Source organism: Pyrgilauda ruficollis, unplaced genomic scaffold (genome assembly GCF_017590135.1).
Source record: "Pyrgilauda ruficollis isolate IOZ18807 unplaced genomic scaffold, ASM1759013v1 scaffold131, whole genome shotgun sequence".
Taxonomy (NCBI): Eukaryota; Metazoa; Chordata; class Aves; order Passeriformes; family Passeridae; genus Pyrgilauda; species Pyrgilauda ruficollis.
In genome coordinates this window covers 1,259,450-1,273,418 of record NW_024511544.1, presented here as the reverse complement: position 1 = coordinate 1,273,418, position 13,969 = coordinate 1,259,450, and the positions used below count along the sequence as shown (strand labels likewise).

The window sequence follows — 13,969 nt, the reverse complement described above, 5'->3', positions numbered from 1 at the left end:
TGGCCTTGGCAGTGCTGGGGAATGGTTGGACTCAGTGGCTTGAGAGGGCTTCTCCAACCCAACAATTCTGAAACACAGACTCAGAACACGAGTCGGTCACTGCAGGGTTATGAGGGTGGTTTTTATCTATGCACTTACTAAAACTGCCAACACACAAAAATGTCAAGGACTCTGCTCCAGGCTTGCAGCGAGAACCAGGAGAAATCTCCCTGGGACTGAGGGAGTAGCTGAGACACCTCTCCAGCACTGCTTCACTCCCACACCCTGCACACACTGCCTCTCTCTGATGGGTGAGAAATTAAGTATATTAAGCATGCTACAAAAATGGACAATGTAATACTGTTAATTATTATTACTTATGCTTTTATTATATATGCATACATATATAATGTATTAAAGAAATGTTAATTAAAAGTCCCAAATGGAATTATGAATAGCTTTTTAATAATGGTCTCCAATTTGAGGCATCTGCAACCTACCAGACATGTCCAGTACAATTACTGATAATTTCATTGTTTAAAAAAAAATTCTAATGGATTAATTTGGTTTATCTCCCTGCAATGTACAACTGCATATTACTAGTGAGCCCAGCAATCTGTTGAATATTCTAATTGTGTATTATTAGGAGAATGCAAAACAGCTGAAATTAACCTATAAGTCCAACTGTTTTACTGCACTCCTGTTTCAGCGAAAAATAGACACTCATTATCTGCCAAGCCAGAAAAAGTGAAAGGTTGCTGGCAAGTATTTTACAAAGAAGCAGACAATGGAACAGCTAAAGAATAAAAATGAAATAATTTAAAATAATTAGTATTACTAATATGACTTTGCATAAAAAAATAAAATAGAGCCATTGAAAAACTTTATGCAACTAAATAACTTTTTGAAACAGTTGACAGCATTGATTGCATCAGCATTTTATCAGAAACTGAAAATTTCTTCCTGTATAAACCTCAGCTTATAATACCGTTAAAAAATCCAGGCTGACAAAAAGGGGAGGAGCTACTGTTGCTAGGAAAAGGTCCTGATTCTACAGTAATTTCCCACTATTCAGGGATAAGTTCCTTTCAAGAACTACCTAATAAGAAGCTCTGTCTGCTCTCTCCCTCTCCAGTTGTGTGGTTAGCCATGACAAAAGCAAAACATTTCCTCTCCAGGCATTTTAGCAGCACTAGCCTGGCAGGTCTTTTCTTCCCTGGCTCTCATTTTACACCTTCAATTGTTACTTCTAATCACAAAGGCTGTAATTAGCACCAGTATGCTAAATCCACTACCATATTTTAAAACAATAACATATTATTCAGGATGTTTGCCTATCTACTGTCATTCTTCATTTTTCATTTTTATATTTACACCTTGCTTTTCCTTCAAATCTTGCCAAACTATTAGCAAAGAAAAAAATATCCACAAAAAAGACAAAATTTTGAAGATAAGAGAACTTCAACATTTGAGCTTAAAATGGAAATCTTAAGATCTGAATTCCAGTAAGGAGCGAACCCCAAGCTTTTCCATGAGTATGGATTTATCTGTTCCACTGACTGATGGCAAAATGACCAGAGGAGCTGCTGCTTTGGATGCAGAGGCACAAGAATTTATCTGTCAGAGAATTTATACTATGAAAGACAGAGACTTGATAACCAGAAAAGCAGAAAGTCCCTTTCCTCCTGAGGCCCAGAACCTTATCTTTAGAACTACATGCATATAAAAAGGAAGTATAGAACAATACCATCACATGCAAGGAATGATTCAGTGCTGCCTCTCGCCCCAGAAACCCCCCAGTTTACAAGCAGTCAAGTGTCCCTGCGCAGTTTTAGAAGTAAAATATGAAGATAATGGGAACATATGCTTACAGAAATCACCCAAATGTTCAAACCAGTTTGTTGCAGATTCAGTTTGGAACAAAGAAATGAAACATGTTTCTAAATAATGCAAATGCCAAACCCAAACTGCATGCAACACTCTAAAATAGAACCAAGAAGATCCTCCCAGCAGAACAGAGCAAATGCTTGAGAAACTGTTTTACAATGAGCATTCTCTGAAATCAGAATTATTTTCATCACTCTTTCAGAATGGACTTTCAACAGTGTAATATAAAGACATGAAATTGAAAACAGGCCCTAACAACTGGATAGTACACACATGAGAACCAATCAGCCTTACATTAATCCTCTTAAAAAATGGTTTTGGACACAAAGAGAAGTATGACAATATAATAAGTTTGTGCTGTTACATCTTTAAAGATTTTTCCATAGCATTTCAGATCCTTAGAAGCATGAAAACATGGGTACACAGAATAAATTTCTTTTCTTCTACATTGTGGAAAGGCAGCATGAGTATCACAAATACAGCAACCAAAACATGCCCAGCTTAAAATTCTAGTCAGCACAAGGTGATAAAGCCACTCAGCTTGGCCATAACAATCCAAGGGCTCTGTTCTTTGGGAAGCATGGAGGTCTTAAAGCAGGGAGGTTTTAAAGTAGGGCTGTTGTACAGCAACAGTAAAACTCCAGGTAGTCAGGGCAGCCTGAATTCAAATTGAGCTTAACGAAGAATCGATACTTTATTTTATTTGTTGCAACAGTGAAGCACTTGCAGGAGTGGTTCTTTGTGAAATTCCTCAGCCAAATTATCCTTCTCTCACTTGCCTGCTTTTCTCTGGATCCATATAATTTCTTTCCCTCTTCAAGAAAAATGCATGTAAAGCTGGTTCCCTTGAAGTCACATCTACTCACAGAACAATTCAGCAAACTCATCTCCTTCCTTTGTCCCAGAAACTTTTCTGCCCATAAACATCAACATATCCACAGCTGAAGTATCCAGACACCTTCTTGGGACTCTGACTTAGGATTTATGAGATGGATTTAAATGCAAACCACAGAGTGAAGCTTTTTGCATTAAAATCTCATTTCATAAACATTTCCAGTAAAACTTCTGCCTCACTCAAAAATAAATATTCTGTATAAACAGGTCCAAGTGCCCAGGGAGGAAGAATTGCCATGCATCTGTTTTACACCAACCATCTTTTAAAACGTGGAGGTTAAAACCAGTCAAACTCTGATCTTAGCTCCTAATTATAGATTTCCACTTGAAATAGATCCAAATTCTCTACCTAGCCCAGAGAATGCAGACCAGAAGTCGCCCGTAGAACTAACTGGGTAACAGAGAGAAGCAGGATGGCAGCTGCTGCAGCAGCTGGTACGGCCAGACACTTCCAACATGACGGCTGAAACAAACCACTCAAATAGCAAAAATGTTTAGGCCAAATGTGGGCATTCCACATAGGAACAAACCTCTCCAAAAGTCAGTGTCTTGCACATAACTTCTTTACAAGTGCAACGAAGCCCTGGTTTGAATGCGTAATTTTAAGTGACAATTGCAAGCAGAACTCTGCTCTCCAGAGCTGTGCCTCCCCACACAACGTCAGCTCACACGAGCACTCCTTTGGCTCAGGGTACACCCCACTGCTTCAAAGCTGTGCTTCAGTACCTGTGCTGCTCTCTGCTGTAAACAAGGAGGTGCATTTAATTAAAGCTCTGATGTGTGCACTGCATTATCTCCAATTACCCCACCAAACGTTCTCCATTAACTTCTCAAAATGCAGAACTGGCCATATGTACTTCACACAAGGCATGGTTTAGCATTTTTCTCCACCCCCCAATACAATATTCCCCACTGGAGTGAGAACATTTGAGCAGAAGCTTATTATTAGTGCAGTTGAACTAGAACCTAGTCCTTATTGCCATGTCTGGTTTGTGCTGTCTAGTAAACAGAAGTCAATTATATTAACAACTTACACAAATCCCCAAATTCAATAAGCACAATAACATTAACAAACCAATCTACCTTCAAATACACCCTGCCAAGAGTTCAAAGCCATTATGATGGACAGCAGCATTCACAGGCAGTGACAAAATCTTTGATCCAGGAAAGAAATATTGACCAATGTGTTTTATTTCCACTGCACTCTCAATTCAGCTGTTTCTGTTCAAAACAAATGAAACCTTTGAATGCACATCAAAGTAATGTCCCAGGTAATTCATCTGACTGAAGTTAAATATCATTGCAAGAAAAATCCAGACACCATTTGCATGTGTCTCAGAAGCAAACCCTAACAAAGCAGTCACTTATTCTGTAATATTCTGTGGTGAGAGTGCCAATGACAGCAGCCAGAGTCAAACAGTCTGAGAGCCATTGAGAGGGCAGAGCTCCACAGGCAGGTACCCCTGAGCGCCCTGCAAACCTGCAGCTGCTCCTGCTCCAAGCCCTGATTCCCAAGGCACACAGCAACCCCAGCACCCAGCCCCTGGACACTGCCAAGATGTAATTCTCACCAAGTAACCCCATAAAAGGCATTAATGAAAACACTTCTAGAAAAAGGGCATTTTGACCTACACTCTCAGATGCCATCAGTAGCAGCAGAGAGCAGTGAAAGATGAGAGGTTATTTTCACCCCCTGAAGCAGAATGCAGGAATGAATGCATGGAGATGGAAATAGAGGCAAACAACCCACACAGTTTAGGCAATAACACAACAGGATTAAGAACTAAGAATATCCCTTTGGGAAAAGCTTATTGAGACTATCTTCAGCTTCCAAGGAGCACAAGGAAAGGTAACCAACTCTCAGATCACCTTTGTCAAACAGTGGCAGCATATTGGCCATCAGACACAAGAACGTACAGAAGGATCCACCCAACCAACCCTCCCCAGTAGCATTCAATGCCTCATGAACCTCCCTGCTGAAGGCAAAGCTGTATTTTTTGTCATTATTTAGCAAAAGTAACAAGGGGACAGGCAGCCCCAACAGAACCTGGGTACAGCTTACAAATGTTCACTTCTATCTCAGGTGAAGTCAGCCAACATCACTCACTGCCAATCTGTGTTAATCATCGCCCAGCATATGTTTATTCAGCAACAACTCTTTAAAAAATGGGTATTATTAAAAGATGACTACGGGGTGATAATTTGAGGCTTGTGGCTCAAACCAGCCCAAGTTTTAGAATTTTTGAAGTTTTTTTATGGTCAGTTCTTCTTTTTGATATGTCAGCATAAAACACATTAACATCAGAAAATGTCATGTATGCTTCAAAAGGATGCTTTGTTTCTTGCATGGAATAGAGCTAACAATTTTAATTGTGGGATGGATCACTTAACAAAATCTGTGAAGGTCTGCCTCCCACTGCAGACTTTGTCCTGTCCTTCCTAAGCAAACTTTTACACAACATGATAAGCTTGAAAAATTTGTGGAGTTTCTCAATGCAGCTGTAGTAGAATTTGACCTCAACTATTTACAATTTATTTAGATACACAATTCAGCAGCAGAAATCCTCTTAATTTAGCAAACCCACACTATATATGACATGTACTGAAGATAGCAAGATATTAGCACACATTCCACTGTCTATAAGACACGTCCTTCAGACACTGCTAAGTTTAAAAAGGAAGATTTAGTATCTGCAGCTGAAAAACCCTGATTTGCACACACAGCTGAAGCAGCATTTGATACAATGCAAGAATCCTTGGTGTGCTGTGCCAACCATCCTCCTCTTTCACCTCTTCAGCTGTTGTGTCAAGCCTGTCCCAGAAGGGGTGAGAGAACAGCATTGCTGCTGAGCAATCAGCTTGCTGGCAATCAGGTTCTGTCAGAGACGAGCACTGATTTCCTCCACCCAGTCAGGTCTTGGTGGATAAAACTCTGTTTTCCCCTCTTCTGTTCCATGTATGATAGAAACATGAACTACTTTGAAGATGCTTAACAAAATCCTGTTCAATGAGTCAATGTTTCAGGCCCGGAAATGTCATACTTAGAACATTCTAGTTAAATAGATGGTTAAAATTATCTCATCTTAGATCAAATATAATAAAATTAATATAAATCAAATCAATATAATAAAAAATAAATATCAATCAAATTAGATCAAATAAAACCTAACACTTGACTCATTTTAAAGGTTTGCCCCTGCACTATTTGAAATGCTTATGACACACTACAGAGCGCTAGGAACAACTTCCAGTGTTTCCCAGTCTGTGAGGGAAATTAAGAACCAGCATAAACAAAGAGCACGCAGAGGGTCCATGCAGCAGAAATGACAACAGAACCATCTTTCTGTACCAGACACTGCATTGAGTAAAGTCTCAGAGAACTAACAACTGTGTTCATTTAAACCATATTTTAACTTCTGTAGCAAATGAATGTTGTACAAAAGGACCTATTTAGAACCAAAAGATTTCCTTTCCATGACTTATTATATATTGTTATTATCTAACGTTGTGTTTTCAAACAATGGCACTGCTGAACATGAGATACTTTGCTGTCTCTCCAGGATTTAAGAAACAGTTGGTCAAAATTATCTTCTTTTAAAATCAGAAAGGGACTGTTCAACTTCTAGTGGTTGGTTGACTTCCCTCTGTAGTTACAGATAAAACTCAAAAAATTACAGAGTAACATACTTTAAAAAGCCAATCCAAAAGGAGGATGGGCTGTTACAAGTCTGATCAGAGAAACCTCTCACTGATCTAACTGAATCTGAAAGTATACATAAGTCACACTCCATTTTAATCACTGCACAAACCCTCCACTTTGACTGCCAACTTTGCTGTGCCAAGTCTCAAAAAATAAAAACCAACCCAAAAAGAGAATGAAACCCTACCAGTTTTCTCTAAGGAATACAATGTAATTTTGAAATGTTTAAGTGCAAATGGGCATGGGAAACTCTCAGCAGGTAGGAAAGAAAAGGATGAGAACACAGCACTTGTTCCTGCTCCCAGGGAAGCTCAGGGTGTTGTTACCCAGCCAGTGAGAGCAGGAACTGGCCTTGAGCACTCTGCCCACAACAGGAGAGAGGTGTTGTAATTCACTGGAACAGGAGCACTGCTCACCTCTCTGTAATCACAGGCATCCTCATAAAAGGGAGATTTTATCCTCTGCTGCACACCCAAGGTTTATATCAGAGTGTACAGAACACAGTGTTCAAGGAAACCAAATAATAGGACATTTTTTGTTGGAAGTATGGGGCTTGGTGGAAAAGACAGTGTTGTAGATGATCCTTAGGTTCAAGGCAATGTGTTCAAACAGCAGGATCTGCAGACACACTCAAAGATACCACACATAAATCTTCACTCTTGTAGAAACGAGACCTCAGAAGATTGCTCATAACCTCTAAATCAGCTAAAGAGCTGACAGATGCTTTTTCTCATTCACAAACTTCCTTCCTTTTACATTTCCTCCCCATTATGCTGAGTCTATACATTTTACAGCTCCTTCTCTGTCAGAGAGGAATTAAGTGTAGGCTTTCAATAGAACTTCTGACTCACCTCACTGATGACAATGAAAGAGTAACACAGGTAGTAATTCCTGCCTTGGAAATCTTTTACTGCACACACAGAGAAGAGGAGCAGTTTCTGGGCTGTGCAGGGCATGTTGCAGCTTCCTTTGGGTGCAGCACAGCTGTTCAGCACTGCTGGCTCCCAGAACCACCAAAACACTGCACTGCCTTTTGCTTAGAGTTTGGATTGAGGATCCCTGTGGGTCCCCCCCAGCTCAGGAACATTCTGTGACAGAGTCTGCGATGGGGATGCAGCTTGGCTTAGCTGGGGCTGCACGTGAGGCTGCTCAACCACAACAGGAGTCTGACATACACAACTTGGGTAACTCTTGGTCATCTGTAGGTTCTTCATCACGGTAAAGTTCACAGATCTTTCCACAATGGAAAAGTGGTAGAAGCCCAGTTTCTGAAAACAAGGGTCACAACTTTGTGAAATGAAAATGTGATATCATGCAAAGACAGATTTCGAAAATCTCAGCCAAAGACAGTGGGAAATGGTCTTGTGTAACATGCTGCACTGTGGTAGGAAAACCTGCAATACGTTTCTTCTACGCTAACCTAATCAAAAACATCTTAATGACTTCTTAAAAACACATAAAGAATCCAAGTTTGCACCACATTGTCATCATTTGGGACAAGTTCCATTAAGTCCAGGTAATCCTCTGTTCTCTCTCCCTTCACAAGGCATTAATGATTAGTATTAACAGGGAACTATCAGCTGTAAAGTCCCATTCTCTCAAATCTAAGAGAATTAAAATCAGCTCCTTCTTCAGTTTCTACTAATGCTCGACTTCACTGGTATCGTCTAAACAAGACTCACAGAATAAAATACAAGAAAAGAAAATATAAATAATAATAATGAACTTCCTTTCATGAATCCAAGAACAGCTGACATTATCTAACATTTAACACCTTATGAAAAGGTCGCTTTGAAGCACGAGAATCACCCCAGATGCCTCTAGAATGGAAACTCAACTGCCAATTCACAGCACATTACTATAAGAAGAACGACACAGAAAGAAAAATAATTTTATTCCTGATTGAAAACAGAGTGATGTTAGAGTGAGAGAAAACCTATTCTTAGGCTGCCACATGACCAGAAGGTCAGGGATTTATGCAGGCCTGTTCTCTGTACTCAGATCCCTGGGAGCTGCAGCTGGATCAGGAACACTGCTGTCCCTCTTGGTTGAAGGATGGCTTCCTGAGTACAATCCCCAAACTAGGAGGGAAACCCTGTCTCCGGTACTGTCTTTAAAGGCAGGCCAGCTTCCAACTAAATCATCCATTCCTTCCCATGGGTGTACCCTAGGAATTCTGTGCAGGCACTGACATGGCCTGTCCCAACCTGACCATGACAACAGAATGATCTCTCCTATAACCACTCCTACTCCAGGCTACTAAAAAGCATCACTGCACTCAAGTTAAACCCAGCTCAGGGTCCCACTGCCATTTCCAGCTCTCTGTGTGATCTGAGATGGAGCTGGGCCCATTCTGCCGTAAAGCTGGGGAGTGAAAATTAAATTGAAAACAAACTGTGAATGCTCCTGTAGTGCAGAGTCAGGGCTGGCTGCAAACATTCCCTGGGACAGAAAACCCTTCAGCTTTGCATCCTTGCTGACTTTGCCTTGTGTGAGGATGATTGGAAAGGTCATGGATATATTAATAAACAGAAGGAAGTTGATTTTCTTTTTCTGTGTTCAGGACACATTCATCCTTGTTAATCTGCTGAGTTTTAGGGGCCACTGGACTTTTCTTGACTAAATAATACAGGCATGCCTCAAACAAGCTAAGGATTCTTTTTCTATGGCCATGCCCTGTATGCAGCCACTGATGTAAATGCAAGTCAGATCATAGCTGTGGCATTTTGTTTGTGCTTGCACAGCAGAAGGCAAATGGGAATTGTGTCCTTTGTTTTTAAGCACAAGTTTAACTGGGATGACACTGAACTACTGAAAGAATCTCATTAACAGATATAATACATCAATTTCCTGTAGTAAAGGCTATCAAAGCCATCATTCTAATTTTCTGCTTCTCTCACAGAGACTAAACGGTTTGGGTTTTTTATCATACCAAAGCTTGTCTTCTTTACTTTATTTTTATTAAAGACATCTCTACAATTATTTCATGAGAACGATTCTAGTCTTTTGTCTATTATAAGGAAGCAAAAGGATTTATTTAGCTAAATTTGCATTCCCCTTTAACGTAATACTGGGGCTTTGTGCTACAGTGGATTAAAGCAGCATCTGTTCTTCTCTGGAAACCTGGAGTCAAATCACAGCAGTGCAGTGAAGTTGCCATCTCTGTCTGTACCCTAAATGGAACCTAAATAAAATTCAAATGGATTCGCAGAAGACATGAAAAGGGCTATGTAAGTAAAATATTTTTGATTAATAAGTCTTGCTAAAAAAGTCCATGATCAGTAACTGTTTTTGCATAACAAATATGCATGAATTCAACAAAACCTGTATTTACATAATTTTTGACATAAAATGGCAATATACAAGATATTAAAAGTGAATTTAGCCCCAAAAACAGGGCTAATTCTGCTCTTGTAACTACACAGCCTTCTGAGGCAACAGAAATAAAGCAGCAAACTCAGGAATATAAATTTGGCTTGTGGCCTGTACTCTGTTTAAATACAAATGACATCTAAACAAAGCTTGGTTCACAAAAGCAACACACCACCACACTTTCCCCCATAACTCATGAGCCACCTCCTCATAGTTCCAGTTGCTGGGTAGATCAGACAGCGTCTGGTTTAGGGGCACATCCTCACAAATATAATTTGTAACAAACAGAGCAATCAGGGCTCCACCTTAGTTTCTGAGGCCTCCTGCAGTTCTGTTATTAAATAAACATAAAAAGAAATAATTGACTGACAGCTGCTGTGATTCAAATATTCCTGACTCTGAAATGAATGATAAAATTACCATTGGGTCTAACAGAGGAAGAACCATGTAAATGCTGAAGGAGCAAAAAAACTGCATCCTGAAAGACCTTTATGAATTATGGTAAATCCTTGCAATGAAAAGGCACAACAACCCAGACTCGGGCTGTGGTGCTTCACAATTTTTTTTAAAAATCCAGTATTGAAAAATGCAGTACCTTAAACCCTCCTTTGCACCTCTCAGAATCCTGCAGGAGCTGGAAGCCTCACGGCTCACTCAGAAAGCAGCTCCTCACTTCCAGCACTTGTGTCCCAAGGTTTTACTGGACTTCGAACAGCAGTGGTGTTAAACACCAAGGAACACAACTGAAGTGTGTGAGCAGCTGTTTAATACCTACAGGTAATGGCATCCACCACCAGTCATTATCCATCTCCCTCTCACTGGTGCTCAGGGCAGGCACAGTTTGCAGGCATCCTTAGAGCAATCACCAGCTCACCAGCTACACCGTTATGGGATTTGCCTCTTCACAGAGCTGGAGCCCTGAACTGGCACCTTTAGACTCCAGGGGAAACACCATCAGTATGAAGATAAACTGTTGTTTCAAAGGAGGTGTTCCACCCGAAGTCCTTGCACTGCTCTCGAGGCCCTCAAAGGCAGGAAACAACCCCAGCCTCCAAGCAATGGAGACGTTTTCTCCTCATGGAGACCCAGTATTGGGAAGAACACTTTCTACAGCCTTATGAACAGATTCTCTTGAAAGATTTTTCATTTTGCAAACATGAAATGGTCACAGGGTTAGAAAACCCACATAAGGCCATGAAATCCTAAGAAATCACTTCCCATTTCTCCAGAGGAACACCCAGCAAACCACTGGTGAAGGCACCTTCTCCAGCAGAGAAGGTCTCCTTGCCCAGCAGGCACTCCCTGGATCCAGTCCCTGCAACCTTCCAATACAAGACTCTAACAGGAACAACAAAACAGAGTTACTGTTCAACTTGGTATTTGCACTTTTCAGTGCAAAAACTGAATCCTTGGGCTTCCTTGCCTGAAAGCTGCCAATTATTCCATGAAACTGAACTGCAGGTTGTTTATTAACTGCACAGGATTCCCAGAGGGCTTCTGCAGGGGCAAAGAAGCTGAATGCTGTTGATACTGAATGCTGTTGATGCTGTTTTCACTGGTCAGCTCCAGATCTTGGATTACAGTATCTTGGATGATAATGAATTATTTCAGATTATAGAAATAGAAAAAAGGATGATAGATGACTTCTCATGGGAAACCTGAACATTGAGCTTCTATTTAACAAGGAGAAAAAAAAGCCCAGCTGACTACTTTGTAACAGTACTCTCAATATTTTTCAGGAAATAGAACAGGACATCTTAACAGCAAAACCAAATCTGGTACAAAAGTAGAAGTAAAATGGAAAATGGATAATTTTATTCAGCATGGCTGTAGATCTCCCAAAGCACTTGCTAGATGTAATGAATTCTGTGTTTATATGAAGGATATCTACCACAAGAATAGACACAGTTAAATACAACTATCCAAACTAAGTACTCAGCAATTCCTCTTTTAGCACATCAGGCAGAATAATCAAGTTTAACTGAAAGGAAGTGCATAGCAATGTACAAATGGAGGGAAAAAGTCTGAAACAATGATGAATAACAGACCGTTACTGTGTAATAGGCAAATCTGTCACTAAAGTAGCTGTTATGAATTATGTTTTTAGCAAGCCCCGCAAAGGTAACATCACTTATGCAAACATTGCCAACTCCACACAGGAAACTTTCATTATTCTTTTCCTTAAGGGTAAAAAATGGGCTGAAGGATCATTAAATGTATGACTAAACTGTACTATGAAACACTTCTTTTTATCAAAAAATATTTTGCCTTTTTTTTTTTCCTAGAAAAGCAACTACTGCATTCATACATAGTTACACTGAATCCAGTCATTTCCTGCTTTTATATTTTTCCACACATGCCCACACCCAATTTAAGATGTTTTCTATCTTTAGCTAAGTTGAATATTCTTTAAGAGTCAAACAGTTCAGCATTTGGCTGAATTACTTTGTGGAATGAACTTCCACAATGCATCAGAGATAAATTCATTTTGCAAGTGCACTGCAAGTGCAGGATAACTTTTTTAGTTTATCATAAATCCACACACAGCATCACACCAGAAGAAAACTCGTTTGTCCCTGGAGTTTCCAAGCCGCTCATGAACGGAGTTCTGTGTTGCTGTACTTTTGACATGCATTATTTTGGTAATTAACAACATCCTTACAATAGGGACCGTATGTGTTAACATGACAAATCCCACTCTCTGTTTCTCCTGTGGCAGTTATTCAAGTGTCTGTACTTTAAATACCTTAGAACTAAACTATTTTTTTTTAAATCTTATTTTCTGGCCGAGGGCACGAGTGGCAAATGTTGATTTACCCCTCTGAGTGTGACACACCTTCCCATGCAGCCAGGACAAGGCCAGGTCGCCGGCCAGCCCCAGACACCGGGAACAGCCTGTACCAGAGCTCTGCAGCCAAACTCACACTGGTTTGACACAAATCATGTGATTCCTTGCTCTCTCCCGAAATGCAGTGTTTACACCTCGGTGTCTGGAGCGGCACACAGCCTGCTGCCACAGCTGCCGCTCTATGGCTCTGCCGGTCACCCACAGCCAGCGCAGCGCAGCGGGGCCGCTGCACGCCGCGGTGAAACCACGGAGACGATTTCACCCTCGGCTCCTGCAGGGCAGACAGAGCCTCCGCCTGTCCCCGCTCCCGAGCCGGGACACAGGGAACGAGCTCCCCATCGCCGCGACCCGGAGACATCCCGGGGACAGCGGGGTGACCCCAGGGACAACAGGGATGACCCCAGGGACAATCCCCAGGGACAAAAGGGTGCCCCCAGCGCCAGCAGGATCCCCCAATCCCATCCTCCCGCACCGCCCCATAGCGAGCCCGGGCAGCGGCGGCGTTGGCGGCGCGGAGCCCTTTGTGCGGCAGCGGCGGCGCGGGGTTCACCACCGCACCCCTCGGCAGCGCTCACCAGCTGTCCAGCTCCAGCTCCAGCAGCGACTGGGTCCGCTCCGAGCTGCAGTGCAGGCACCACATCGCCGGGCCGGAGTGTCGGGCGGGGAGCTCCGCGCCACCATAGCCGCCCCTCTGGCCGCCCCGCCCCGCCCCGCGCCCGCTCCCCTCAGCCGCCGGCGGCGGGGCAGGGAAGCGGGCAGAGCGCACGCGTGGAGGGCGGGATTCCCGGGCAAAGCGCGGCTCCGAGGGTCCCGTGCCTGCAGCAGCCCTCATACCCCTCACCATTCCCGGGGGCTTCTCGGTGCGGCTCCAGCGGGCACGGTTCTCCACGAGCTCCCCTCACTCGAGCTGACCTCACACCCCTCACCGTGCGCGGGGATCTCTCGGGCCGGGCTCCAGCGGGCACGGTTTTCCAAGGGCTGCCATCACACCTCTCACCATGTCCGGCGGTCTCTCGGTGCGGTTCTCCAAAACTCCCTTCACGCCAGCCGCCCTCACAGCCCTCACCGTGGCCGGGGGCCCGAGTGGCCCCCGGCCTCCCGACAACAAAATCGCAACATCCTCCCCACACCTTCATACCTGTAATAACACAACAAAGCTCCGCTGGCCAAGCTCTGTAGTTGGGGAAACTTTAGTCAGGAACTGAACTCGGGTGAAGAGGGTGCAAGGAGGAGCACGGCGCAAAGATGTGCATAGGACGTATCTCGTATTGCTACATCCCATGAGGGCT

The 13,969-nt window shown here is 42.6% G+C and overlaps 1 protein-coding gene across 2 annotated transcripts in view; it reads right to left on the bottom strand.

Moving 5' to 3' along the window:
- IQSEC1 (IQ motif and Sec7 domain ArfGEF 1) overlaps positions 1-13,602 on the bottom strand; it is a 55,966-nt gene extending 42,364 nt beyond the window's left edge. For both annotated transcript variants that reach the window (XM_041459111.1, XM_041459113.1), the window contains exon 1: positions 13,256-13,602. In XM_041459111.1, the coding sequence (XP_041315045.1) occupies positions 13,256-13,524 (269 nt within the window). In that variant the 5' untranslated portion in view covers positions 13,525-13,602. The remainder of the gene's footprint in view (positions 1-13,255) is intronic.
- Between the last annotated feature and the right edge of the window lie 367 nt (positions 13,603-13,969).